The 27,338-nt window shown below is 37.5% G+C and overlaps 11 protein-coding genes across 11 annotated transcripts; 7 read left to right on the plus strand and 4 right to left on the minus strand.

Moving 5' to 3' along the window:
* Positions 1-1,082: 1,082 nt before the first annotated feature.
* Positions 1,083-5,830, plus strand: SPOG_02252 (anaphase-promoting complex subunit Apc1). Its single transcript, XM_013168193.1, has one exon. It carries the CDS (start codon positions 1,322-1,324, stop codon positions 5,693-5,695), a length of 4,374 nt encoding a protein of 1,457 aa, XP_013023647.1. The 5' UTR covers positions 1,083-1,321; the 3' UTR covers positions 5,696-5,830.
* Positions 5,831-6,333: 503 nt separating this feature from the next.
* Positions 6,334-8,813, plus strand: SPOG_02253 (AGC/PKA protein kinase Pka1). The gene has a single exon (XM_013168194.1). It carries the CDS (start codon positions 6,810-6,812, stop codon positions 8,262-8,264), a length of 1,455 nt encoding a protein of 484 aa, XP_013023648.1. The 5' UTR covers positions 6,334-6,809; the 3' UTR covers positions 8,265-8,813.
* Positions 8,814-9,039: 226 nt separating this feature from the next.
* On the minus strand, positions 9,040-10,347 carry SPOG_02254 (PAF family phospholipase A2; the record flags this gene model as incomplete). Its single annotated transcript, XM_013168195.1, has 2 exons — positions 9,040-9,974; positions 10,023-10,347. 2 exons carry the CDS (start codon positions 10,345-10,347, stop codon positions 9,040-9,042), a joined length of 1,260 nt encoding a protein of 419 aa, XP_013023649.1.
* A 390-nt stretch (positions 10,348-10,737) lies between these two features.
* SPOG_02255 (THO complex subunit) lies at positions 10,738-12,095 on the minus strand (the record flags this gene model as incomplete). Its single annotated transcript, XM_013168196.1, has 5 exons — positions 10,738-11,214; positions 11,578-11,653; positions 11,748-11,872; positions 11,943-12,011; positions 12,051-12,095. The coding sequence occupies 5 exons, from the start codon at positions 12,093-12,095 to the stop codon at positions 10,738-10,740; spliced, it is 792 nt and encodes a 263-aa protein (XP_013023650.1).
* SPOG_02256 (ubiquitin ligase complex subunit) lies at positions 12,057-13,895 on the plus strand. The gene is made up of 3 exons (XM_013168197.1): positions 12,057-12,645; positions 12,689-13,210; positions 13,264-13,895. The coding sequence occupies exons 1-3, from the start codon at positions 12,421-12,423 to the stop codon at positions 13,726-13,728; spliced, it is 1,212 nt and encodes a 403-aa protein (XP_013023651.1). The 5' UTR covers positions 12,057-12,420; the 3' UTR covers positions 13,729-13,895.
* SPOG_02257 (SDA1 family protein) lies at positions 13,834-16,510 on the minus strand. The gene has a single exon (XM_013168198.1). The coding sequence runs from the start codon at positions 16,150-16,152 to the stop codon at positions 13,981-13,983; it is 2,172 nt and encodes a 723-aa protein (XP_013023652.1). The 5' UTR covers positions 16,153-16,510; the 3' UTR covers positions 13,834-13,980.
* A 31-nt stretch (positions 16,511-16,541) lies between these two features.
* Positions 16,542-17,743, plus strand: SPOG_02258 (isopentenyl-diphosphate delta-isomerase Idi1). Its single transcript, XM_013168199.1, has 3 exons — positions 16,542-16,676; positions 16,743-17,081; positions 17,134-17,743. Exons 1-3 carry the CDS (start codon positions 16,559-16,561, stop codon positions 17,361-17,363), a joined length of 687 nt encoding a protein of 228 aa, XP_013023653.1. The 5' UTR covers positions 16,542-16,558; the 3' UTR covers positions 17,364-17,743.
* A 429-nt stretch (positions 17,744-18,172) lies between these two features.
* Positions 18,173-20,611, plus strand: SPOG_02259 (RNA-binding protein; the record flags this gene model as incomplete). Its single annotated transcript, XM_013168200.1, has 2 exons — positions 18,173-18,683; positions 18,705-20,611. Exons 1-2 carry the CDS (start codon positions 18,524-18,526, stop codon positions 20,609-20,611), a joined length of 2,067 nt encoding a protein of 688 aa, XP_013023654.1. The 5' UTR covers positions 18,173-18,523.
* Positions 20,612-21,398: 787 nt separating this feature from the next.
* Positions 21,399-22,580, plus strand: SPOG_02260 (20S proteasome component alpha 4 Pre6). The gene is made up of 3 exons (XM_013168201.1): positions 21,399-21,515; positions 21,572-21,945; positions 22,027-22,580. Exons 1-3 carry the CDS (start codon positions 21,417-21,419, stop codon positions 22,328-22,330), a joined length of 777 nt encoding a protein of 258 aa, XP_013023655.1. The 5' UTR covers positions 21,399-21,416; the 3' UTR covers positions 22,331-22,580.
* SPOG_02261 (homoserine O-acetyltransferase) lies at positions 22,495-25,041 on the minus strand. Its single transcript, XM_013168202.1, has one exon. It carries the CDS (start codon positions 24,442-24,444, stop codon positions 22,915-22,917), a length of 1,530 nt encoding a protein of 509 aa, XP_013023656.1. The 5' UTR covers positions 24,445-25,041; the 3' UTR covers positions 22,495-22,914.
* Positions 25,042-25,230: 189 nt separating this feature from the next.
* Positions 25,231-25,986, plus strand: SPOG_02262 (60S ribosomal protein L25). Its single transcript, XM_013168203.1, has 2 exons — positions 25,231-25,475; positions 25,601-25,986. The coding sequence occupies exons 1-2, from the start codon at positions 25,378-25,380 to the stop codon at positions 25,926-25,928; spliced, it is 426 nt and encodes a 141-aa protein (XP_013023657.1). The 5' UTR covers positions 25,231-25,377; the 3' UTR covers positions 25,929-25,986.
* The last annotated feature ends 1,352 nt before the right edge of the window (positions 25,987-27,338 follow it).

Below are 27,338 nucleotides of genomic sequence, written 5' to 3' on the forward strand. Positions count from 1 at the left end.
TGAGAAACGATGTCTCTATCAAAGATAGCGAATTTTTGCGTATAAGAGAGTGTGTCTACATGATGTTTATCTGTTTATTGACAGTTACAAAAAAAATTGGCTGTATGAATGCTTGTTAAAAAACATGTTTTATATTACATTTAAAACCTCCTAACCTATAGGGTAGCTGAGGTGGTGTAAAATGATATTCGTGAGTACATATTGTTCAGTTTATGCCGGTGTCATGTGTTTTGATATTAAACAACTGATCAGATATAAAGCGGAGGAAGTATTTCGTTCGTGGTCCTTTTCAGTAGGTATTTCTTGTCATATGAAAGATTAATTTTCTCTAAGAAATCGAGAACATGTAATGATCATTCAAGATGGTAGTTGGATATTTGAATACTGGGTAACAAAGAGAGAAAAACATTAACAAAATTGGAGACAAGAAATCAGGAAAAGATGAATCAGTGTAGGACGAGTATGGTATATGTTGGTTTTCTTGAATACTTCACGTTTCGTTGGTGCAAGCTGTAAGAAAGAAAGTGTTTATTAAGGAAGAGGAGGAGTCAGCGAAGGTATCGTTTGGTTCATGCGCAAGAATTGTCTTGTCTACCCAGTTTGATTTTTGTTTCCATGAACATCGTATAGTTGTTTTCGAGAAATAGGTTCAGTTCTCATGAAAGGTTTGCAAAAAAATTTAATATACAGAAAAAAGGAGCTTGGCCAAAATTCCAATGAAATATCTGTTTCTTTAGACAATTAGAGACAACTAACTAATTTATTGAGTTTGTTACTCTTCATGAAAACAGGTAAACGGAAGACGAAAGAAAATAAGAACAGCGGAATCAATTCTTTTTTTAAGCGATCATTTTAACAAACTCTACGATACAACTGAAAGAAATAACGAAACGATCGACGAACAATTAACTTTCAGCAAGCATTTTCATAAAATCAAGTTTCATCAAGACCACATGGTTTATTTACTAACATAACGTACTAGTTATCCTTATCGTAAACTTAGTTTAAGGTGATACAGTGTGTTATCTAGCATCCTGTTGCAGAAATAAACAGGAACTATGTGAAGGAGGTTTCTATCGACAACGAACTTGTAATTTACAGTAAAAGTGAAAATAAACGAAGTATAAAAAAAATTAGTGAAACAAAAAGGATCGAAACAGGTTCTAATTGTAAACAAAGGACCAGTTACGACAACAACGTGGTTTGTTGTTTGTTTACATTTTCCAAAGACGATTCCTCCACCACTTAACCGACTCCAAACTCCTATTGTGAAGGAAATGTGTAGATTTTAGAGACTAAACTGGATAAATTTTGATGAAGAATGCTGGAACTAAAAACAGATATTATCGACGAATCTACGTCTAGCACAATACTTGATTTACAAGAAACAGAACGAATCGAAATCCAAGGAAGCTCAGTAAACTATTATGTAAACGATCACTTGAATCGCACATTTGATTATAGTCTTGACGGTCAAAACGTGCGAGCGGCCCTCATTACAACGTTCGATGAAAACAAAAAAGCAATCGTAGTTATTCTCGATGATATTGGGTACATATATTATGTGAATGATCAAAATAATGACACGTATATTGTGAATATCCCGTTTTCTACCAAAAGCGCTTGGGCTTCTCCAAAGGGTATTTATTTAGAACGTCTTCATCTTGATAGCGAAGACGCACAAGATGGATGGCCTCGCATCTTTTGTTTGAATGGGCCATTGGACGAGTTGAGTTTGATCCGTATTGAAGGGAAAAAAAAGCTTTCTGCTCATGATTCCATTGTTTACATTGTCAATGACATCGTTGTGACCCATAATGAGAAAGAAAAGAGGCTATCGTTCTGGAGAAGCAGATTTTCAGATACAAGTACACACGGTATTAGTCAAAGGCCTCGAGGAAAGCGGAGATCTAGTGTCGCCTCAAAAGACAGACTTTCCGAAATCACTCGGTCAGAATCTTTGTATTACTCGGCCACTGATTCCATATTCAACAAGTTTGAGGAAGAGGGATTTGTATATTCTGCTGTCTTTTCTCACATTGAATCGTTCCCCATGAGTTCCGTAACTTCATTCGATTCCGTCATCGTTAATGGGGTACTTGTTATCTTCTCTCTTGTCAAAGAACTTCAAAAAGCTTATATGATGATTTTTCGTCTTGTACAAGGAAAACCACCCTATTTTCTGGATTCTTTACAGCTACATGCTACCAACATCGCGGCATTGAAATCAAAGCATCTCCAGAAAATCGTTGTTCTTTCTGCTAAAGGAAAGGTTACTTTGGAATCTCCCATGTCGCCTTCACTTACCTTAGAAGGGTCATTTCGTAATTTCTCTGTGCACGGTGCTTCCCTTTATTTGGAGGATACGCAAGGAAATAAAAGGTATTTATCGGTTGATCAAAACGTCTCCAACAGTCTTGTTAAATGGTTGTTTAGAGTACTACGGCATATTTTACCTCTCCGTGAGTATGAAATCTTTTATACAGGATATTTATTTTCTCTGTTTACTTATAAACTTAATGATGATGAAGCATTTTTTTCAGCAGTTTTAGCATGCTTTTTCTTCTTTTCTCCTACCCGAGCGCTTCCAAAGAAAACAGATACACTGGAGGAAGCAGTTTATCTTTCATCTCTAATAAACTTTAAGAAAGAAATCGAGATCGCCTTTTTCCTTTCCTCAGAATTTGATTATTCTTCCTTCAAATCGTTTCTTCCACTTATTAGTCTATCTCTACATTTCATAGCAGAGGAGCTGAGGTTGGACATTACTGCAAAACCGAGAAAGGATTATTTAGTATCCTTTTTGTATCAATTAAGTCGTCTGACATGCTGGAAGCGTTTCAATGAATATTATGAGCTTGATGCCTCAGATATTTGTAAAATTGAACCGCTATTATTAGAAACGCGAATTCAAGAACCAAATGAAGTTCCTTCTATATATAAGTGGATGATTGAATGTTTTTATCTCCAAAAATTTTTAAGCTCTTACAGTCCTGAAATTTATGGTCTACCATCTTCATGCTATGCCCTATTTCCTCAAAGCTATGCCATTTTCCAACTCTTTGATTGCTTGTTTAATCATCAAATGTCATTGCATAACTTTGTTGAAGAGATGGTGCGTCTAGGCATAACAAGAAAACGTATTGAAAGATATCCCTCGGGCATTTCATCGATTTTTTACACCATATTGGATATATGTGCTTATGATTTTCCAGGATATTGGGGAAGCGAGGAACTGCAGATCGTCAATCGCTTAGATGTTGATTGTTTTCTACATCCTAAAAAGTCAAATTGGTTTCTCTCTACTCCGACAGAAGAAAATAAGAATATACGAGTTTTAACGAATTCTGTAACCGACTTTACACTTAATGATCTCAAAACTACCCATGCTAAACAGCCTTATACTGACATGATTTTCCGCGAGGACCGTCGTTTAGCAGAGGTTGAACAGTTGCTATGTTATTCCAAGCAAATCAGCGTTATGACTGATCAATTTGATATTGATCTGAGTTCAGTCACGATGCAACAAAAATTAGCTCAGTCAATTTGTATTAGGAGTCTAGCAATACCTATCGGCACTGGTATGCTTACGTATGGTACCAAACACCCTCTTCCAACTGAAAGAATAAATCCCCTTCCTTTTAAGTTCACCGTTCATCTGCATCCTGGTACTTTGCTAATTAATCCCGATAAAGATTTCATAACCCCTTCGTTAACTGAATGGCCTGAGTTCCATGCAGGTGTCTCTCAGGGTCTCACAGTCTCCAAACTATCTACAGAAGTTAATACTAGTTGGATAATGTTTAATAGACCTGGTACCCTTTCCCCCTATCATGCTGGATTCTTGCTCGGTTTAGGCCTCAATGGCCATTTGAAAGAACTTGCTACATGGCATTCCTTCATTTACTTAACTAGCAAGCACGATGCTACTAGTATTGGGTTGCTGTTAGGATTATCTGTATCCTACCTCGGTACAATGGATGCAAAAGTTACCAAACTGTTAAGTGTGCATGTATTGGCACTATTACCTGTGGGATCCAGTGAGCTGAATATCTCGCCTTTAACACAGACTGCAGGAATCCTGGGAATTGGGTTGCTGTTTTACGACTCCTGTCATAGACGGATGTCGGAAGTCACCATGGAGGAAATATTAACGCCTGAACAAAATCAATATAAAAACGAAGGTTACAAGCTTGCTGCTGGTTTCGCGTTAGGATTAATTAATATCGGAAAAGGCTCGAATCTTCCTGGAATGGCGGATTTGAAGCTTGTATCAAGACTACAGATGGGGATATCCAGTCAAGCTGCCTTTCAATCTTTGGAAACCGGATCTCCTGGAGCAATAATGGCATTAGTATTAATATATTTAAAAACAAATGATGTCGAAATCGCAAGTAAAATAGATATTCCGAAATCTAGATATTTACTTGACTTTTATCGACCGGATATTATTCTTCTACGAGTTTTGGGGAAAAATCTTGTTATGTGGGATGAAGTTAAAGCAGACTTTGAATGGGTGAAAAGTCAAATTCCTGATATTATGATCTCACAATTTGATTTGCGCGAAAAAAATATACTATCTTCAGATGATCTACTTTTGTATAATGTTATAAGTGGTATCTGTTTTTCACTTGGACTTCGTTTTGTCGGCACAGGAAACTTAAAAGCGAAAGAAATTCTTATCAACTTTTTGGACAATTTTATCCGCCTTTGTCGATTACCAGCAAAGACTTATGATGAAAGAGTCACTTATGTTACCGTCATCCGTTGCACACATGTAGTAGCTCTTTCAGTAGCATGTGTGATGGCTGGATACTGTGATTTGGAAGTGCTCCAAAGGCTTCGGTTGCTGCACGGGAGAATTGAACCCGTAAATTATGGTGCTCAAATGGCTACGCATATGGCACTTGGTATTCTAACGTTAGGAGAAGGTCGATATTCGTTGTCTCATAGTAATTTGGCGATTGCAGCATTACTTATTTCTTTATATCCTCAGTTTGCGAAGAATACACAGGATAACCATTTACATTTGCAAGCTTTAAGGAACCTTTGGGCACTCGCTGTTGAGGAAAGATGTTTCATTCCTAGGGATCAAGATACGAAGAAGCCATGCGTTATTCCAATGAAAATATGTCATAAGAATGGTACAGTACAAAATTTTGAAGCACCAGGCCTTTTACCTTCTCTTGATAGTATACACTCCATTACGACATTGAGTTCAAAGCATTGGAAATTGAATTTGGATTTAGATGCAAATAGTACTTATCGTAAACTGTTGCAGCAATCACAGATTCTAACATTGATGCCTTATGACGATACAGACCCTAAAAGCGAATCTCCAAACTTATTGAGTCAGATAGACAAATCCCCTAATCCACTTTGGGATTTGATTAAAACAAGCAGTTTATTCCAAGGACCGAAGAGTGCCTTAAGTCAGGCGACTCAGTCAAAATCACGTACGAATAGCTCGCTTTCGACAAAATTGTCGCTTACTATGTCGTTGAATAAGCTTTCAAATGATCAGCTTACGAGCGTCCAAATTTTGTTACAATTTTTTGAATCTTGCTGGAGTGGTATCTTGAAGGACAAATTCCAAAATTGTCAATATTCGTTTCTATCTCGTGAATTTGTTGAAGATCTGAGTCTTCGAGTTTGGGAGCTTATACATGCCGTTCCTAATACAAATAATGAATAATGACCTTTATGAATGAAAAATACCGGGTTTAATGATCCGTTATTTGGGATAGCAATAGTATTCCAATTATAGAATGATACTTCATTATGTACTTTCCATATTAAATAAAATGTTGCTATACTTTTACAAAGCATAAGGATCGCTGTTATCTAAAAGAACAGAGCATATTTTCTATGCAGCCATGGATAACTTGAGCATAAAAACCGAGGAATTCAAACCTAATACAGATCATGTACGTGAATTCAGTTAGCATGAACATGATACATACTGTAAACGTCTTAATCCACTGAAGATGAAAAAAAAAACTTCAATACGTTCTGCATTTTATGATTGTAAGTCTCAACCAAAAACACATTTCTACCTTACAGGACTCTCAAAGCAACTTCATAAACTTACTGGCTTTTTATATTTCGTTTCCTTGATTTTCATTTCTACTCGCTACTTTCTTTGTATCTATTGAATGTCTTGTAATGCTTATTTTACCTTTTAGTGTTTATATTTTAACGAGCTCGGAAGAATCGTTTAATGGAATAGCCGTCGATACGCAAGTGTTCAATGGCATATTTTGCGCGGGTGATGGGCTACGTTATTCCTCCTCAAATTATGACTTCAAACATATTGGGGAATGACAACACCAAGCTTCACTTGCCCTCTGCAAAACACAAGTTCTAAGAAAGCATTCTTAAAAACGAAGAGAGACTATTTGTGGAGGAGTTAATTTCTGCAATATTGCAGGGGAAATAGAAAGCACGAAGCAAATAAGGTAGAATAAAGATTACAGTCAGTAGTATCGAGTTATCTTGTTTGTCTTCCAATCAACGGGCTTCTTTGAGGATAAAGTACGTTGAATTTGCTGTTTTATTACAGAATAAAAAAAGGGATTCATCTCTTCAGCATTCGGTTACTTTCAAAACAATTGGAAGGAAAAAAGTGGATCGTTTGGACTTTAAACTATCATCGGAAAATTACTGAGTTTATCGATAAACTTTGGTTCTTCATTGTCTTGTAAATTTCAAGACTTTTACTGTGTTTGTGTCTTATAGTAACACCTATCATCTTATCTTATTTTATAAATTTTCCTTTTCATTAGGAAATATATTCAGTGTGTTTTAAAATGCAGACTGCAGCATATCCTGCATCATCTACCGATCAAACTAGCAAAGTGGATGGCTACATGGATCGGCAACCCGACGGTACCCCCAAATCTCCGCCTCAAGAGCAAAAAAATAATGGTTCAGAGCAAGAAGAGCAAAAGTCTGTGGAAAAAACAAATTCTTCGTCTAATGTCTATTCATCTGGTATTCCTGCCGCTTTAGACGAAGCAACTATGAGCCAGCCAGCGCCATCAGCTTCAGAGGGACCTCAAGTAGAGTCCATGCAATCTATGCAAGAAGCCGGATCTGCGGAACAACAACAGCCTTCATTTTCCACGGATAAGCCAGCCCCTTCGTCTAGTGAAGCCAGTTCTCGGAGTACTGAGACTCAGCAATACAGAAATACCGGAAGAAGCGCCGACAACTTTCGAGATCGCCAACTTCGCAAGGCACGCCTTGTACAGTTACTTGATCTACAGAGAAAACGAATCCGTCCTGCGGACCATACAACCAAGGGTCGCTATGGAATCCAAGATTTTGATTGTCTGCAAACCTTAGGTACAGGATCGTTCGGCAGAGTACATTTGGTTCAATCCAAACACAATCGGTTGTTCTACGCTATTAAAGTTTTGGAAAAACGAAAAGTGGTTGACATGAAGCAAGTTGAACATACTTGCGACGAGCGCCATATTCTTTCTAGAGTTCAGCATCCTTTTATCACAATTTTGTGGGGAACGTTCCAAGACGCTAAGAATTTATTCATGGTCATGGATTTTGCGGAAGGTGGTGAGTTGTTTTCCCTTCTTAGAAAATGTCATCGTTTTCCGGAGAAGGTTGCGAAGTTTTATGCAGCCGAAGTTATTTTGGCTTTAGATTATTTGCATCATAACCAAATCGTATATCGTGACTTAAAGCCTGAAAATCTTTTACTCGATCGATTTGGACATTTAAAAATTGTCGACTTTGGCTTTGCGAAACGTGTTTCTACCAATAATTGCTTTACGCTGTGTGGAACCCCGGATTACTTGGCTCCTGAAATTATTTCTTTGAAACCCTATAACAAAGCTGCTGACTGGTGGTCCTTGGGTATTTTCATATTCGAAATGCTTGCTGGTTACCCTCCCTTTTATTCGGAGAATCCAATGAAACTTTATGAGAATATCCTTGAAGGTAATATCTCCTATCCCCAATATTTTTCCTCGTCTAGCATTGACCTTATGAATCATCTTCTTCAAAGAGATATTACTAATCGGTATGGAAACCTTAAAGATGGAAGTATGGATATAATTATGCATCCTTGGTTCCGAGACATCAGTTGGGACAAGATTTTGACTCGTAAAATTGAAGTTCCTTATGTACCTCCAATCCGTGCTGGCATGGGTGATTCGAGTCAATTTGAGGCTTATGCTACTGGTCCCACGAATTATGGTGGCACTGAGAATCCAGAATTCACGGATATTTTCCAAGATTTTTAAACTGTTGTGAAAGACTCAGAAAACCGTTGGTATTTATTCCTATCTTTGACAACCGTACATAGGATAAATCGTGAATTATTATGTATGATTTTGTATGATTTTGTTATGTTATTTTGGAATCCATAACTTTTTGATTTTTCTTACTGCTTTTTTGAGTTCTATTATTGCTGAGTTTTCCACTAATTCGTCCTCATCTTAAAATATTTATTAATTGTGGTATCGTGTGAATATACCTTGTCATATGATCTATTTTGGACGAGATCTTTGAAAAAGAAAATGCTGATGTTATGCGTTTTTAGTTCAAGAAATAAAAAGTGTTAGTCTTTTTTTCCTATATTTTTCTTTTACAGTTTTGATTTCTATGATGCGGTTTAGCTTGCTCTGTATCAATCCTAATGAAAGAATCCCAGCTTTTTATTTGCAAGTAATACCTACAATTCAGCAAAATTTATATGCTATTTCTATTGTGCTTTGACTAAAGTAGTAATTCACGTTTTAATTTAATTTCATTATTCATGTCACATCCCGTAATGAAATGGTTATTATAGGTTAATTTTACATTTGTGTGTAGAGTGTCATGATTTAAAATGATCTTTTATAAAGCGTAATAAAAAACAAAACAAAACTGTGTTATGAAGCATCAGCAGTCCCTTGATATAGAAACTTTGTAAAACGAAGATATTCCATTGTTTTAGCATGCTGAAATAATAAATAGAAAACAAGCAAAAAGGTTAGAGGTGGGCCATCTTTTTCAACCAAAATACCAAAAATTCACTTAAATGATTTTTTCCCAACCAGGAATGACTTCCGATCGTAAACAATCGGGGTCATTTTCCCCTTGAATTTTGATTCCATTTTCCCGCAAAAACTGAACAGATGAGCGAGTATTTATTTTTACAGCCTCATAAGGATCAGCCTTTACTTTTCCCTTTAAAATTTTGAGAACCATGCTTGGTAAAAGGATAGGCAAGTCACTTTGATTTGCATGGACTGTCCCATTCAAGACGAATACGTGCGAAGTCTTCTCATTTGAAACAATATCAAGTTTGTCTGCAGCACTTTCCTGACCAATTTGAGACTCCGACTCGCGATCCAGAAGCCACGTTTTCAAGGCCTCGTAATTATCGGTCCAGCGATGAAATTCATAGGAGATAATCATCAATGTAGGGTATCGGATTTTCTGTATATTCAGCTGACGAACGGGGAACATCCAAATATCATACAAAATCGCACATTTGTATTCTTCACGATGCAGGTAATTGTGATTGAGCGAAGGAGTTGAAGAATTTGTTATATAAGCACAGGTGGCAGCTCCAAAAGAGTGACCTGAAAGTAAAATCTCTCCTTTGGTAGTATTCAAGCGACCCTTTAGTGATTCAAAAAGACGTGTATATAATTTGGGGTCAGCAGAGCAAGAGTAGGCTGTGTCTAGACTAGGCACACCGTGTTCGTTGATTGAGCGGATCATTTTCATAGCAAGTTGGATTTCTCTTTCACGAAAAAAAAACCTGTCCTTATGCAAAGCAACAGTACTATCGCTATAAAAATCTTTGATTTCATGGTATTGAAGAAGATAACCTTTATCATCCGGGTCGGCAGGATCACGAACAGTCGAAATAATGGCAGTCTGGTCGCGGTGTTCTAATGCCAAAACAACGATCCCATACGAAGAAATATTTCCACATAAAGAAGAATAAACGTTTCTCGAACCTAAAAGTCCATGGCTAAACAATAATACCGGCAGCTTAGCATTTTGACTGTCCTGATATATATCCCCATCGTAAACAGGAAGCGACGTTTTCGAAAACCATGATGCACATGCGCGAATCATCCACCATTTAAACCCTTTAGCAATCTGTGGAACTCCCTCATTGAAAGGAAGCCAAAGCTCGTCTTTCCGGCGTCTCACATCCTTGTTAGGAAGAAGGGGATAAAACATTCGAAGTTTAACTGTTTTCATCTCATGTTCAATGCTAGGAAGCTGGCACCGAAGTTCTTCAGGAACACTCGTTTCAATGACTACCGAACCGACACGCAATGGACCTTCATACTCTGGCAAGGAAGTAGAAGTGAATTGGAACATGATAACAGAAATATAATTCAGAATATCAATAAAAGTGACAGTAAATCACTCGGAAGATGACGCAGAAAACCCAGAATCTCAAATGAAAACAACTGAATGAAACTATGAAAGGATCAATGAGTTAGCTAAAAAAACATGCATAGAAGGAAAAATTAATAGTTTTTTGACGATATATTGATGCAAATTGGTCGGAGTTGATTGCTACAATGGCTGTTTTGCCAGGTCGACAAATTGTGGAAATGGTGTGTTTTGTATGGATGTATGGGGAAGTAGGACGACAAAATAGTTCATACTAGAGGTACAATCGTCTACAGTCTGTTAGTTTTAAAAAAGAAATAAATTCATTAAGACCTACTTTTCTCTGATTTGGTGAAGTACAAGCTTCAAACGCTATGAATTGTCAAGCTGCATATCCTCTGTATTCTGAACAGATACCGAAACGAAGCCTTTGTTTTCTGTTTCTATAGGTTTTGTATTATCAGGAGATTCCTTTGGCATGTGTTCACAATTTGTTGGTGTTTGGTAAGAAGCTGCATAAGCATCCAGTTCTCGATCGAGGTCCTCATGAGAAATGGGATGGACATGTGCTATTTCTTTTTCATTGCCTGGATCCCTTAAATCCTTGAATGAGGCTTTTTTATGAGAACTCCTAGCATTAACGGGAGAAGAAATTCGATCCAGAAGGGAAGTAGGAGGCTTTAAAAACAGTTTTATCGGTTGATTATTAACAAAATGACCATCCAAAGATTCAACAGCATGTTCTGCTTCTTCTTTTGAGGAGAAAAAAGCGCGACAAGTTCCTTCAGAACGACCGGCACGATCATAATCCATGAGAATAGAACTAGGATGAAATTCTGATAGGAATGACTAATAAACCTTGTCAATAATAAGATAGCTTAAAATATTTTGAGAAGATAGATTGATTGAAGGTACTGCATCGAGAAAGCTCTTGGTTTCAAAGGATGACTTGTAATGCGTTTAGAAGACCAATCTTTTCTCTGAGCCTTTTAACTAGAATGATATTTGAGGCTGCGCGTTCGAAAGCCGCTGATTGTATGTAAAGTTGTTTTCCTAAATACAACCTGCAAGGTAAAATGCCAATAACCATGGTCACTATGGAGCGAGACCTTAAGGGAAAAGCCTTCGTTGCTACGCATTCATGAACCGGCTTTTTTTGCACACAATGTTCGGTTTCTTCCAGTATATCTATTATCACCAGTAGCAACTTACCCTGACATTTTCTTCAGATAGCTCATAATGTAAATTTTCAATTAAAACAATATACAAAGATTCGGTGGAAGAATTTCTGAATCCAATGTTAGCTTGCATGACGGTCCAATACATCTCAAATTGCTCATCTCGGCATAACAGACTGTACATCTCTGAGCATAGAAGCATACCTGTCTCTTCCCTTTTCTCTGTATAGCTTCTTGCTCTGAGGTAAATCATCTTCTTGGTTCAAATCATGCTGCCATGGTTCATTGTCAATAGAAGGAATCTGTGATGTAAAGCGTTTCACTGGTCTCTGAATGCAGAAGGAATCATGTTAGCCTTATATCAAGCTAAAGATTGTCACTCTGTCCTAAAGTATATACCTTTCCTCGCTTTTTGTCAATCCTATTCTGACGATCAGATTTTCTTGGTTTTCGAAAAACACTACTTTTCTATATTGTAAATGATTTTGTTTATTTTTTAGAACTTACTTTTTTGTCCTTAATAATTTCATCTAAGGATCTATCCAGCGACATATTCATCGTTATGGTTCTTGACGTGAACAAATCCCCAGTCGTTTGCTTTGCATCCTCTACCAATACTAAAGTAGGTCGTTCATTGTAAATATCTCCTTTCATAAAGAAAATCCTATTCTGCTGAACCTTTCAACCATTGCTTCTGCTTTTGTCTTGTGGTATTGCTTTTTTTCCTGTTGTTTTTTTAAAGTCTATTGTTCCTGCTTCATTTGAGTGATATTGCTCTTTCTTAGCTTTATAAATTCGCTCTTACAGATAATCTTTTTAATTCTTTTCTGGTATAGACTTTACTGTGAATATCTCTTGCAGGTTTTATACAATCATAATGAGTTTCTCCCCGGAGCAACAATTTATGCTGGAAAAGCCCGGAATCTTGCTGTCTTTTGAGCAATTGAGATTAAATTTTAAGCAAGTATTACGGCAATTGGAACATGAGTCTCATGTAATGACCTCTACGCTTACAGCTTTGCTTCAAGAGTCAATCCCCATCGAAAACAAGGTCAAACAGATCGATGGCTTGGTTTTAAGGACACGAAATTTGAAACAAAAGGTAAAAATCCTTGTTGCTTATTGCTTTACTGACGTTGGTTTAGATGACGCAGCTCAAGGAATCCGAAAAAATACATATTCAACGAACACGATTACGTTTACAGTTTATAAATACTCTCAGTAGAATTGAAGATTTGGATTCTCCAGAATTTTTGGACTGGTCGAGGACTCGTTTGAATCGATTAATTGCGGATTATATGTTAGCAAATGGATATCATGACTCTGCCATAAAGTTGTGCAAGAACTCTGACCTGTTTGAAATGGTAGACATTGATGTCTACAAGAGATATCAGAAAATACTTGATTCCATTCTTCGGCATGAGTTGAAAGAGGTTCTTGCATGGTGTGCCGAGCATCGATCCATTCTGAAAAAGATTAACAGCACTCTGGAGCTTGAGATTCGGATACAACGATTTGTTGAACTAATAAAATCGAATAAAAAAGTTCAGGCAATTAACTTTGCCAAGACTTACTTCGGTAATTGGACCAAAGTTCATGCAGTCCGTCTTCAGCAGGTGGCAGCTCTCTTGGCGATTCCATATACCACGAAAGCTTCTCGATACAATGTAAGTGTACTAATTTTTTATGGGCATCATTTTTGGTCTAACTTAGTTCTTAGGAGTATCTTTCTGATAATCGATGGGATTTTCTAGCGTCTTTATTTTCCAAAACATTCACTCAAGTCCATAGTCTTTCTTCGGTTTCCATTTTGCATATTGCAATTGCCGCGGGTCTTTCTTCTTTAAAAACCCCTTCTTGTTGTAGTTACGAAGCTGCACATACTTCTCACTCCTTTCAATCCTCTACTATTCGGCAGTGCCCCGTATGCACTCCAAACCTAAGCGTGCTCGCTCAATCTTTGCCTTATGCTCATGTTACGCAATCCGTCATTGTTGATTCATTAACGGGTGCACGACTGGATAGTGATAATCGTCCTGTGGCATTTCCAAATGGGCATGTTTACGGAATTAAGAGTTTAGTTGCATGGAATGAAGCAAACGGAATACAAGAAGGATATTTAAGGGATCCTTTTTCAGGAAAAGAGTTTGCTTCTGAATTACTCAGAAAGGTATATGTGGTGTAACTCCATCCCTATCTTCAGTAAAGCGTTCCTAAACAAACATGTAATGATCGTAATGAGTCTAATGCTAATTAATGATATATTGATTTTTTTGCTTAAGGTACATCACAAAGAAGCTTTATGCAATTGCTGTATTATAATGCAATAATATTAATTGTCCTAATCCCTAAACCGATTCCTTTCTATAAAACAATTACCAAAAAAACTCACCAGAGATATCTTAAATCATTGACACCTTTTCAGACTAATCTTCCTTTACTTTATACGTTTTTTCTCGCGATCGATATGATCACGCAAAGATTTCCGCTTCTGCATAAGGCTTCTTCCAGCCTTTCCTTTGACTTTATGTTTAATCATCATAAAGTTTTTGTTCTTTTGCTTTCTCTTATTTGAAAGACTCGTAGGATTAAATTGATTACTCTTGGATCCAAACTTCTCGCGACCTTCACGACCTTCCATGACACGTGCCAAACGGCCTTCACGATCGTCTTTCATCCTTTTCTTTGGACCTTCAATATCACCTGCATCAACAACGGCGTCGCCAGCATGTACACGTTTTGGTCCATGGACCAAGCGGTCAACGTTAGCTTTTTCACGCAGTTCTTCCAGCTTCTTTAAATCAGCTGGAGTCAAAATTGATCTAGCAGCCAAGTTAGAAGCTTCATTTTTATGCTCGCTGTCCTCAAGCTTAGCTTTATCTTCCGATGTTCCTCCGGTATCTTTTTGATTATTATTTTCCCCTTCACTGTCACTAATATTGATATCATCATCACTTCCTAGGTTAACCCAACCTTCGCTTTCACCTGAATCACTTTCATTGTCCACAGCTTCCCAGTTTTCCCATTTGCTATCGTCGTCCTCGTTTCCACCATCTTCATTTTCATTTTTATATTTTTCAAGCAGTTCTAAGCCTTCAATACCGTGAACAACGTTTAGTTCTTCACCAAACTTGATTGGAGCACGATCCTTCAACTCCATCGATGCAAGCTTTCCTCGGTCCTTTTTCTTCAACATGTCAGGAGCAACTTCACGATACAAAGTAATGAGACCACGGCTAGCCATCATAACACCTTTATCCTTGCTAGACTTATATTCGGTTAAATCTTGTAATAGATCTGCCGTCATAGCAAATGGGCAACGTGCACAAACTTCTCGAATGGCGTTAATACCGGCGCACACAACTTCATTAGCGACACCTGTAGTGACAAATTCGTCAGCGATTTTTCGGATCAAAGGTTCTAAAACATCTGGAGGAATAAATTCATGGCTAGCTTGAGCTAAGCAAGCTAGAAACTGAGTAACTTCACGCTGATGGGGAGTCAGATATTTCATCATGTACGAGTAAAGACCTAAAACAGTCAACTTGTGAGTACCAATCAATCTCGTAAGAAGACGAAGAACTACAAGTTTATGATCCATAGAGAGAGAACGATTTGAATTCACTAATTGCTTTTCAAAAAGTTCTTCTGCAAATCCTTGAGGATCATATAAAAGTTGAAGAGCAGGAAAGTTAACATTTGCAGGGGGTGCCATCTTCCCCCTTTCTTTTTTCTTCACAAGAGCACGAATACGGAGTATCTGAGCTTCACGAGATTTTGTTTTCTTATTAATATTCGATTGATGCATTAATTTGGAGACATCCAAACCATCGTCTTCTTCTTCTTCTTCTTCTTCATTTTCTTGGGTATCAGCACCTAAGAAAAAATATATACCGCTAAGCATAACTTTGGTGTTGTTTGATAAAGCGGCAGTCTTCATAATGTTGACCGCTCGAGCATCACCAGACCAAATATTTCGCTTCCATAAGTCTTGGACCATTTTTACAGCCCACATACCGGAAAGCTCGTTTGGGGAATATTCATGCTTCTTGTTAGAATAATCCGTATGTGTTATAGAGGCCGTATCAGAAGTTTCCACTAAGGTAAATAAAGCAGCTTGAACAGCTTTGTTAAGCTTATCATTCTTGGCTTTCTTGTTTGCATTACGTACTGTAAGAGAAACCTGCTCATATAGGAGTTCACGGAAGGCTCGAGAAGGATTACTGCTGAAGAGAGGGAAAAAGCACTGTAGAAGTGTGATAGGCGACAGAGCACTTTTGTTTTTTAGTAAAACAAGAGCCTGTACGATTTTTTCAGATAGTTCAAAAGGAAACTGGTCATGATTTTTTTGAAGTAAGTCCATTAATTCTTTCGAAAAGTCCTTAGTAATGTCCGTATAATGGTTACATGTTTGAGCAATAAAGTCAACAAGGGAACTGAATTCAGTAACATCATTGGATGGTTGAATAAGGAAAATTTCTCTAACTGTCTCATAATGGTTCCATTGCTGTAAAAATTCGTCGCGGTAGGATTTGGGGTCCTTTTTCACCAAATGCTGTAAATGAGGAAGATTGATGGGAAGAACTGCGGCCGTACGACGCTTTACCATGACTCGTTTTTTTCTTATAAATTTATGAAAAATAAAAAGCGCGAGAACAAAAGATACAGAAACTGAATTATGATGTGGCACCTACTGAAATGCAGATAAGTGAGAAATAAGATTTCAATTGAGATTTATATCAAAAAAAAATCCCAAATGAAAAGAAAAAAGAAGGAAATCTTAATAATGTCTTTCTTTGGTAAATTCTGAATTCGCTAGGAAAAAGCGAAATTTTGCAGAAGCAAACGGGCTTAGACACTTATTGATTAAAGTTTTAATTAAAAAAGAATAAAAGAAACAATCAACCAAGAAAACGGAGTGTTTGGAAACAATTCCAAGTTTTCTCGTAGTTGGTTGTTGGTGGGTGGTACGAAGGAGATGCCAGAAGTTCTCTTACCCTTCACCAACATTGACGATGAGCGTCACACAGCAGCAAATGCTCTATGATGAAGAGCAATTGAGATTGATGGAAGAAGTCTGTATTGTAGTAGACGAAAATGATAAGCCTGTACGATCTGGCACGAAAAAAGAATGTATGGAACTTTGATATGAGAGAAAACAGTTAAACTATGCGAACTCACAACTAATGGATAAACTAGGCCACTTAATGGAAAATATTCATAAAGGATTATTACATAGAGCCTTTTCCATGTTTCTTTTTGATAATGAAAACCGTCTTTTGTTGCAGCAACGGGCAGCTGAAAAAATCACTTTTCCTTCCTTATGGACCAACACGTGCTGCTCACATCCATTAGATGTTGCCTCTGAGCGCGGATCTAAATTGGATGAAGCGGTTATGGGCGTGAAGTCTGCCGCACAAAGAAAGTTGTTTCATGAACTAGGAATCAAGGCTGAATATATTCCTAAAGAAAGGTACCAGTACTTAACCAGGATTCATTACCTTGCACCTAGCGTTGACAAATGGGGCGAGCATGAGAGTAAGCACAAGAAATCCTTTGAGGCTCACTTTTGCTAATTATCAATGTTTAGTTGACTATATTTTGTTCTATAAGGGTCATGTTGAGTTGGAAATCAATCCTAATGAGGTACAAGCCTATAAGTATGTTACTATGGATGAGTTAAAGGCTATGTTTGAAGATCCTGAATACAAGTTTACTCCCTGGTTTAAGTTGATTTGCCAGCACTTTTTGTTCAAATGGTGGACAGATGTGGATAATTCGAGCAAATTCGAAGATCAGGAAATTCATCGGATGGTATAGAAGGGTTTGACTTTCATGATGTGCTATCTCTGAAGGCGTTCTTTTTTACTTTCTTTCTTTTTGGGGCAAGCTTCTATGGTTTTGTCTTTGAATTCGGAAATTAATATAGATTTGAGGATATAAGTAATCTTTTGTTGTATTTACTTGTCATATATACCGGGCACGTCTTTTGAAGAGTCTATGGAAAAGCTCGGTCTAATTGGCACTATTAGAAGTGTTTCGCAGATTTACCATTTTGCAATAATAGATAATAAATACAGGGTGTAATGATATAATATTCGATTTGGCGGTATCCCGAGTTGAAGGGGAATGCATAGTTTGAATGGAACATAAACTTTTTTTTGTGGTAAAAGAAGGAAGAAAGAACATGAAACATTTTGAAAGCTGGAAGCAAGATACAAAGTGAGTTCAGCTCGTTACGATCCAAAATGGATCAGCTTTTCTATTGTTAAGACGCACCATTTAAGAAGGCATCCGAAGGCATTTACCTCTTTATGCAGGAATTTAACATACTTATAAAGCTCTTGTGGCCCTCCCTCTTAGTAGGTTTCTTATAGCGATTTCTTTAGCTTGCTACTATAATACTGCGTTTACGGGAAATCGTTTCCTGGTGATTATTCTCTAAAAACACAAGAGGTTTTCTGTCATAATTCAGTAATTTGATGAAACTAATACCAAAGCTCTGGAGCGCTTATGGATTTTTGCCCTTGGTTTTTTTGTTTATGTTACAAGGGTGTTGATGACATCAACCGTTTTGCCCAATCAGAAAGTGACAAGATATCGCTTGGTAATAGCTTGCTGTACTCTATTTTTAACGTGCGGGGTATTTGAAGCTTTTTATTGGTGCCGTTAATTAGGTGAAGGCACATGCGCCATACATTTCGGTTTCCCCAGGAAAAAGCGAAGGCAAAATGAGCAAAAGAGGACAAGGTTTGTTTACTTATACTTTCATTATAATTAGAAAATGGCTTACAAAATGAGGGGAAGGCAGGAGAAATTAGGTGGAAAGCATTACGAAAGATTGATTTTATCTAGTAAAGATGGCTTAAATAGGAGCTTCATTCTCCTGGTTTTCCATTCTTCGCAATACTAGCTTTCTGAATTTTTGGCTCTGCAACCCCTTCTTGGACACTAGAGATACTAGTCTTATATAAAAGGTTATGAAGGAGTCTACTGCTTCCTATCATGGCGATAGCCAACCGAAAGATCAAAGTGTGGTCGAGCACATTGTACCCTCCGAGACTATCCAAACAACAGAATTGGAAGTCAGTGATGATATACTTGGCGAGAAGGAAGAAGATACCACTCCTGAGTTAGAGAGTAACTTCTTGAAAGAATTAGGTTGTCAACACTTGGATAATAAACAGGAAGAAAACTTCAAGTCATTTGATTCACTCTCTGCTTCTACTTCTTTTGACTCTCCTAACGATATTGATTTTTCAGAGGTGCCTGGCGTCTCAATTAATCTTTTGAAAGAGAAGGAAGGACTGCTTGACCCAATAGAACATGAACTTGCTCAGTCAGACACATTCCAAGAACCTCAACTGCAATCGGCTGAAAATAAATTAAAAGACTCATTTTCTCCTGCTCCAAATTTTGCTCCTGCTTCCGATCTATCTGCGAATTCTGTTCATTCTTTACCTAATGGCGCATCTTCTGGAAATATGTATTATGGTTCTAACCCGTTTTACCCAGTTCAAATCATTCCTATTGTCGATAATCCTTACTCAGCTCATCCTGTTCAATGTACTCCTTTTCAACCGATTTCTTCTTCATCTCCTCCATTTGCTTCACAACCTCCGGATCCAAAAGATACTTCAAATTTACCCTATCAAGAACCAAGTTATTTGGCCGACTTTAGAATTTTAATATTGAGTAATTTACCCTCTGAGTATAAGATAACCGATCTTCTCTCGCATATTCATGCGGGCCCTTTGGAAAGGGTTCAACAAAAGCAAGAAAAAAACAAGGTAATATTGTCTTTCTTATTTGCAGAAGATGCTATCAAGTTCCATGAATGTTGTAATCGTCGGAGATTCCAATTTCATGGTCGCTCTTTGAAAGTTACTTTCGCCAGACCGAGCCGTCTCTCAGAATCAGTATACAATGTTTGCAATAATATGGCGGCGAGTAGAAATGTCTTTATTGGGAACTTTCCTGCTACTTTTGGGGAACATGAGTTGGTTGATCATTTTGGCAAATTCGGTGAAATTGATAATGTGAAAATCCTTTCCAAAAAGAACATTGCATTCATTCATTACCTAAATATCAAAGATGCAATTCGTGTCGTACAGACGTTGTCTTGTGATCCAACTTATCATGCTTGGAGAATTTTCTATGGTATAGATCGCTGCGAGCATCGTGGTGCAAGTACGTGCTCCTCTCCATACGGTTCTCCTAAATTTTCTTCGTCTTCCGTGTCTATTAACTCCGATCCTGAACTAAAAGAATCTACTTCTGAGATATCTCATAAACCTGACATAGAAAACCGGACCGTTTTCCTAGGAAATTTGGATGCAAAAGTAAAAGATTCCGAAATATGTGACCTCATTTACTGCGGACCTCTACAAGACTTTCATTATATTCCTGAGAAACATATATGTTTCGTCACGTTTGTCGACGTTGCTGATGCAAAAGCCTTCCACGCATACATTTCCAACGAAATGGTCGTCCTTCATGGGCGTCGTATAAAGTCTGGATGGGGAAAAGCAAGTGGCCCCTTACCACGTGTATTAGAAACTTCTATCTCTATGGGTGCTTCTCGAAATGTTTACTTTAGCAAAGTCAGTGACTCTCTTACCAAGAAGGAGTTGGAATTGATTTTACGGCAATATGGTGAAATTGAAAGCATTAAGTACTTAAAGCAACCAAATACGGGATTTGTCAGTTATACGAATATCTCAAATGGTATGAAAGCATTCCATGGGTTACCTTTACAACCAGCTTTCCAGAAGAGTAAAATACAGTATGCTCGCGACCGATGTGATAAATCTGACTCTTATGTTTCGTCTACTCCAAGTAACTCTCCTTCATTGAACGCGGGGCAAACACAACAGACACTTTTACCTCCTGCAATCCCGTTTACCATTCCTATGTATCCTCCTATGTTTACGGCACCTTCGAATATCAAGTCGGACGCATATCCTTCTACTCCATATGTACCCCCTTTTGCTCCCTTTTCTAATGTATATGCGTCTATTCCTTCTTATAACATCCAGCAATCAACTCATATGCAAAATCCTAAATGATTGTTTTCACTGTCTATGGTCTTATCCTTCCTTTTCCGAGAGAGTTACCCCTTTTGTGACATCCTAATCCCTTTTGACGTACCTGTAATTATTTTTTGTAAAGTGTTTTTCTTACTCCTAGAATTCATGACTTGGCTGATTCTCTATTTTTTTCTTGTTGGCCTTTGACTTATCTGTTTGCATATCAAATTTGAAAGCAAATTTCTTTTATTACTGCTTAAGGCTTTGGCCAAATTATTCATTTTTCTCTTTTTTGCTTATTTTTCTCCGTTTTTGTCTGTTTCTCTTTTTTGCTCTCTTTTTTAGATTGTGTTTCTTTGTTTACACCTCTTCTCTATAACTTGTTCAGGTTAAAAATTTATAAATCTACCAAAAAAAGCTAGAAAACAATAAAATAAATTAAAAAGGACAAGAAAGAAAATTAATGACTTATTGTAAATTCTACTAATCCAACGTATCGACTTTTCTGACAATACCTTTGCATTGCAACTGCATCGAATTTTTATAGAACTTCATGCTTACAGAGTTTTAGCAATTATACTAACAATAAAAAAAGGATCATTTACGAGTAAAAATTGGACCAAATCTCAAACCTCAAAAAAAAAAAATTTTTTTATAATCATGTTCCTTTTGTTTATTTACACTTTCGTGAAAAAAACCAATTTCCATGCGTTCAAGTACGTTATTCCAGATATGACCTAACAACACAATCCACCATACTGTTTACCGTAACGCTAAAGCGAACACTTAGCCAAAAGTTGTATGAGACCAAACCAACCTACTTGGATAATACCAACTACGAACCATGTCAGGATACGATCGTGCGCTATCAGTTTTCTCACCAGATGGTCGCTTGCTTCAAGTAGAATACGGTCAAGAAGCTGTTCGCCGTGGTACTACTGCGGTATGTGAAAACAAGAAACGAGGTTGGGTGAAGCTGTGAGACTAACATTTTGGTAGATTGCTCTTCGCGGAAAAGACTGTATCGTTATCGGTGTGGAAAAGAAAAATGTTCCCAAATTACAAAATCCTGGAAGCTTCCAAAAAATTGCGATGATCGACAATCACGTTTGTTTGGCTTTTGCTGGTTTAAATGCTGATGCACGAGTTCTGATTGATAAAGCCCGTGTAGAGGCTCAGTCACACAAATTGAACTTAGAAGACCCCGTTTCTGTAGAGTATTTGACCCGTTACGTAGCTGGTGTTCAGCAGAAGTATACACAAGCAGGCGGTGTCCGACCTTTTGGTGTGTCGACACTAGTTGCCGGCTTTGATGTTGGCAGTAACATTCCCAGAGTTTACCAAACAGAGCCAGCAGGTGTTTACAATGCATGGTATGTGATATTATTTTTGGGTTCGAAGTATTTTCAATTCCCGAGTATGGTCAGAGAGTGTACTAACACTTTGTAATTTAGGAAGGCTTCTGCTATCGGTCGTTCTAGTAAGGCTGCCCGTGAATTTTTGGAAAAAAATTGGAAGGAAGACTTGCCTCGTGATGAATCTATTCGTCTTACAATCAACAGTCTCTTAGAAGTTGTTCAAACTTCTGCCGGTAACATTGAGCTGGCAATTTTGGACCCTGGTAAGGACGTTGAATTTCTTCCTTCTGAACAAATTGATTCCATCGTTAAAGTACTTCAGCAAGAGAAAGAGGCTGAAGCCGCTCGTAAGAAAAACGGTCGTACTGCTGCTTCTGCTTCTTCTACAACTCAATCATGATTTCCTTTTCTTTCGTTCTGCAGCTTTGTTGAAAGACTTTCCTTTCCTGTATTTTTTTTACGATGCTTGTCTCCTAACTAACGCCTACAAATCTTCGTCTTATATAACCTTTCTCATAACTGATCTTATGAAATTAGAGTTTTCAATGATACTTTTGCAATTGATGTGGTTCTTAAATATGGTTCCCATTGCTAAAATTATGGCCTATTTATTATCCTTAATCCTTAATTAAACACGCCGTATATTCCATCTATATAATCTTTTAGTATATATACTTTTTTTTTCTATTAAATATTCCATGATCGATATCAGGATTTTTTCGTATAATTATTCGCTTTTCCGTGAAGAAAACGTACATGAATAGAACCAAGAAAAGTCCGCTCAAGCATAGTAACTCATAACGAAACCCAAAACCTCTTTTAGGAAGGAAGTTCTACGGAAACCCATACAAACATATCCAATTAATTAATAAAAGTCCCAACAATCGTATGGAATAAGAGCACGCAAACTGGTTTTCGTAATGCGAAATAAATACCATATCAATCATGTCCGTAATTATTTTCTTCTGTCAAGGAATATAAACTTTAGCTCTTTTCAAGAAAGTTCTTCAGCTTGCTTCCGACCAAGTCAAAGTCTTTACGGTAAATCAAAAACGTATCGTGGCCATAGTAACTTTCGTCAGCATTCAATTCATGGTATATGACTTTCTCATTTCCGGCCTTCTTCAAACAGCGAGCGGTTTCACGCTGGCAAGCGACAGGCATCAGATTATCACTCTCAACACCCATTATCATGGTTGGAATATTTCGTAGAGGAATTAAACCTGCAGTTAAGTCTGAATCAATATCAGGTTCGGGAGCCCTATCTTCATTGGATATTTCTTCTATTGGGGTATCGGGCAGGACGGCAATGTTCGAATTCGCTTTTATCACATCTTTTTGTGAGACGTCGGGATGCTCAGCCAAATACTTTTCTAGTTTGTGTTGATTTTTCTTTCTGTTTTCAGCAAGAATCTTCTGATTTGAAGCAGTCATGTCATGCATATCCATAGCCTTGGAAATATACAAAAGGGAATTGGCGTCATATTGAAGACAGAACTTTTCTCCGGCATGATCTAAATACGTCTCTATTAAAAAATCAGGGCATAGGGCAGGTGGTACAGCAGGGTTGGCGCGTTGAGTGGAAAAGCGTTGTTCCCACTCTGGTCCGGAACGATAGGAAATGGTAGCAACTTCCCGAGCAAGTTTCATACCTGTGTGAGGAGGAATGCCATCATAATAAAAACCTCGGTTCCACTGAGGGTCATTCATTAATATTTGGCGCTGAGTAAAACGGAGTGCGATTGAATAAGGATGAGATCTAGCACCACCAGAGATACTAGCGATACGAGCAGTTCTGTTAGGTGCAAGAGCACCAAATGCTAAAGATTGCATACCACCCAAAGAGCTACCAATGCTAGCATGGAGTTTATCGATTTTTAAGTGGTCCAATAACAAAATTTGGGTACGAACCATATCGTTTACAGTAACGATCGGAAAACGGGTTGCATAATGTTTTCCGTCACCAGGGTCGATGGAAGAAGGTCCAGTGCTACCGTAACAGCTACCTAAAATGTTACAACAGATAACATAGAACTTGTTGGTATCTAAATCTTTTCCTGGTCCAATAAATTGTTCCCACCAACCAGGTTGTGGGTTATCTGGATGAGAACGAGCATGTGAAGAGGCAGAAAGACCTGTATGTAAAAGAATGGCATTCGAGCGGTCTTTGTTCAACGTTCCCCAAGTTTCGTAAGCCAATTCGAATTTAGGCAAAATACCGCCGTGATCACAAAGGAATACTTTATCATACTTAAACTTCTTAAATCCGGATACAATTTTTCCGTAGATAGGCTCAGGACCTGAAGCAAGTGAAGGAGAAGTAACGCATACACTTGGATCCTCGTTGCCAGAACATTGATGCTGCTGAATGCTTTCTGCGTATCTGCGATTGCGTTCCTGTGCTTGGTCAACGCAAGGAAATGACATTTGAGGGTTGGAGCTTTGAAACCGGCGAAAAACCAATCTACTGGGCCCCAGCCGCTTGCTAATCAACCGAAACATACTTCCCATCATGAGAATAATGCCTTAATTGAATATGTGAAGAATTCAAATTTTTTTGAAAGGGGATATAGTGGCTTTTTAAACCCTTGAAAAAAAATATTTCGATCTTTAACGAGACAACATATATCACGATTGCAACATTTCATCTTCTGCTTACACCATCGCATGGATGCTCACTACACTTGTGGTAAACGTCGTTAAGCGAAAATTTCAATTTATCACGGTATTCCGCAATTTGCTGATTCAGCATATTAACTTTTGCTTAACGAGGTGTCAGTTCGTTCTTTTAATGCTTCTTTTTTGTTACGACAGGGCAACTTACATTTTTTGTGCATCATTTTAGGAATACTGTACTTGTTTGCGATCTGTTATCACCTTTATCAAAATCGAACGAACCATCTTTATCCATAGACGCAAACACGCTGCTAATTAATCCCAATTGTTTCAATTTAAAGAAGAATGAAGTTTGAACAAGATAAGAAAGGAGAAATCTTTTTCTTTTTATAGTTTGATATTGGAACTCATGTCTCGTAGCAAAATATCCTTTTATTTTTGATTTCTTGCCCAATGGAGATATTGGTAGAAAACAAGAGTGCAATCCAGAAAGTATAAACATATCTCGGATATTATTCCATACAATATTTTAAACTTCATAACGAAGCCTATAGATATCGTATCCCAGCTTTGCATGAAAAGACACGTAAGGAAATTTAATGAAGCATAGCGTCTGTATACGGTAATATCAAATGCTCTTTTAAGAAACCATATGAGCGTTTTTCGCTAACTGTCCCAATGATAGTCCTGTTTTCTCCTTATACCTCAAAAACGCATTTAACCACTTGTTTTAATAGGGTAGGGTTGGACTGCTTTTTTGGGCTCAAGAAGAGCAAACTTTTGTGATTCACTTGCTACAAGCAACAACCAACTCTTAGTTGACAGGACATCATGAGCGTTGCTAAAGCTAAAGGAGCACAGAAGACCGTTCAAAAGGGAGTCCACAACAAGGTTGCCAAGAAGGTTCGTACTTCTACAACCTTCCGTCGGTATGTGAAATAATTTGAGCTTAGCTCTGTGAATATGGGAGAAGGTTTTTTCTGAACCCAGTTTCTTAAAGCACAGTAGATAGCTCGTGCATATCTGGTTTCCAATTTACTAATTTTTTTAATAGCCCCAAGACTCTTCAACTTCCTCGTAAGCCTAAGTATGCTCGTAAGAGTGTTGCTCATGCCCCTCGTCTTGACGAATTCAAGATCATCCTCAATCCTCTCAACAGTGAATCTGCTATGAAGAAGATTGAGGACGACAACACTCTCGTCTTCCTTGTGCACATGAGATCCAACAAGCACACCATCAAGGACGCTGTTCGTAAGCTTTACAACGTTGAAGCCATCAAGATTAACACTTTAATCCGCCCCAACGGTACCAAGAAGGCTTTCGTCAAGCTCTCCGCTGATGCTGATGCTCTTGACGTTGCTAACCGCATTGGTTTCCTTTAAACCATGTATTTTACTTGAGCATTAAGGATAAATAAAATCTTGGTATTCATAGATCCAATCCTTTTTTAGTAGTATTGAAAAGACGTGTACTCGGGGTTTTCACGTTTTAAATTGTATAGTAGGCATGCATGTGCAACAAATGTATTAAAGTGAACGCTATCATTTTACATTCATTTAAACATACTCTAAGGCAGTTATTGGTGACCTACTTGTTTCTCTAGTAAACGTGAAACCTTTTCACAGCAATAGTTTGTTAGATTTTTTTTGTCTAATCTTGGCAGTGTAAATGTCGTTAAAAATATGATTCTATTCACTTAAACAACGGATCAGAAATGTAACCTTGGATTTTTGGATCAATTTTGGCAATTCTTTAGACTGTAAGCCTGAAATGTTTTGTGGATTTGTCATTGTATTAATCTATGAACTTTCGGAGTTGTTCGTCTTTCTTTTTTATGCCAATATCCTTTTGCTAGGCATGAACAAAAGGTGATTGACTATATATTAATTTCTTCGAATTTAGTTATCATGTCCATTTCCCATAATCGTTGTTTTCCTACACTGTGGGGGGGGGGGTTTTCTTTTTTTTTGATGCATCACTAAAGGAATTGGGTTTGCTAACATAGGTAACTTTGTAATGGTATAAGTATCGCTCATTATATATTATTCAACTGTTTCAGCAAGAGTGTTTTAAAAGCTACCGATGCGAAATCCACAAAAGCGTTTCTTCAATTTAATTACTGGCCTTCGTTGCTCGTATGGGGACTTTGGTTAATGGAATCCTTTTAATTCTGAATGCCCAAGAAAAAAGACTCAACATTGGTATAACCTCTGTTTGCCAACAACCATTTTCGCTGTAAATCTAGAGGTTTTGCTCACAACTATGTCAAGGTCTGAAGCTTAATGAATACTTGAATACAACTCCTTTGATCATTGCAAAAAAATGGTTTCAATTTATTCTTGGCCATCCCGATGCTCATAAACATACCATGCTACAAATATATCCTGAATCTCAGTATTGGGTTGAATTTTCATATTATTTAGAACTCAATACTACTTCATTGCATATCTCAATTTTTTAATTGAGCTTATAATCTGAAATTTAAATCATTCACGGTATAGCACTTATAAGGTAAAGCATCCACAAAGGTTGAGTTGGAAACAGAAACGAGCTATTTGACTCTTGTCAATGTAACGTTAGTTCTATTTTGTAAAAATAAATTAAGTCATAACAATTCAGATTTGACGTGCTTGGAAACTACTTTGAGAATACTTAAACAAAGTTGCTTTGCTAGTAACCAAGGAAGGACAAACCTTTCGTATTGAAGAAATGTTCATTAATCAGTTTCCTGTTTATTTTTTATACAAATATATCAAAACAAAGTCCATTGCTTCTACGACTTTTGTTTTTGT

The sequence above is a fragment of the Schizosaccharomyces cryophilus genome (genome assembly GCF_000004155.1).
Source record: "Schizosaccharomyces cryophilus OY26 unplaced genomic scaffold supercont4.4, whole genome shotgun sequence".
NCBI classification, from domain to species: domain Eukaryota; kingdom Fungi; phylum Ascomycota; class Schizosaccharomycetes; order Schizosaccharomycetales; family Schizosaccharomycetaceae; genus Schizosaccharomyces; species Schizosaccharomyces cryophilus.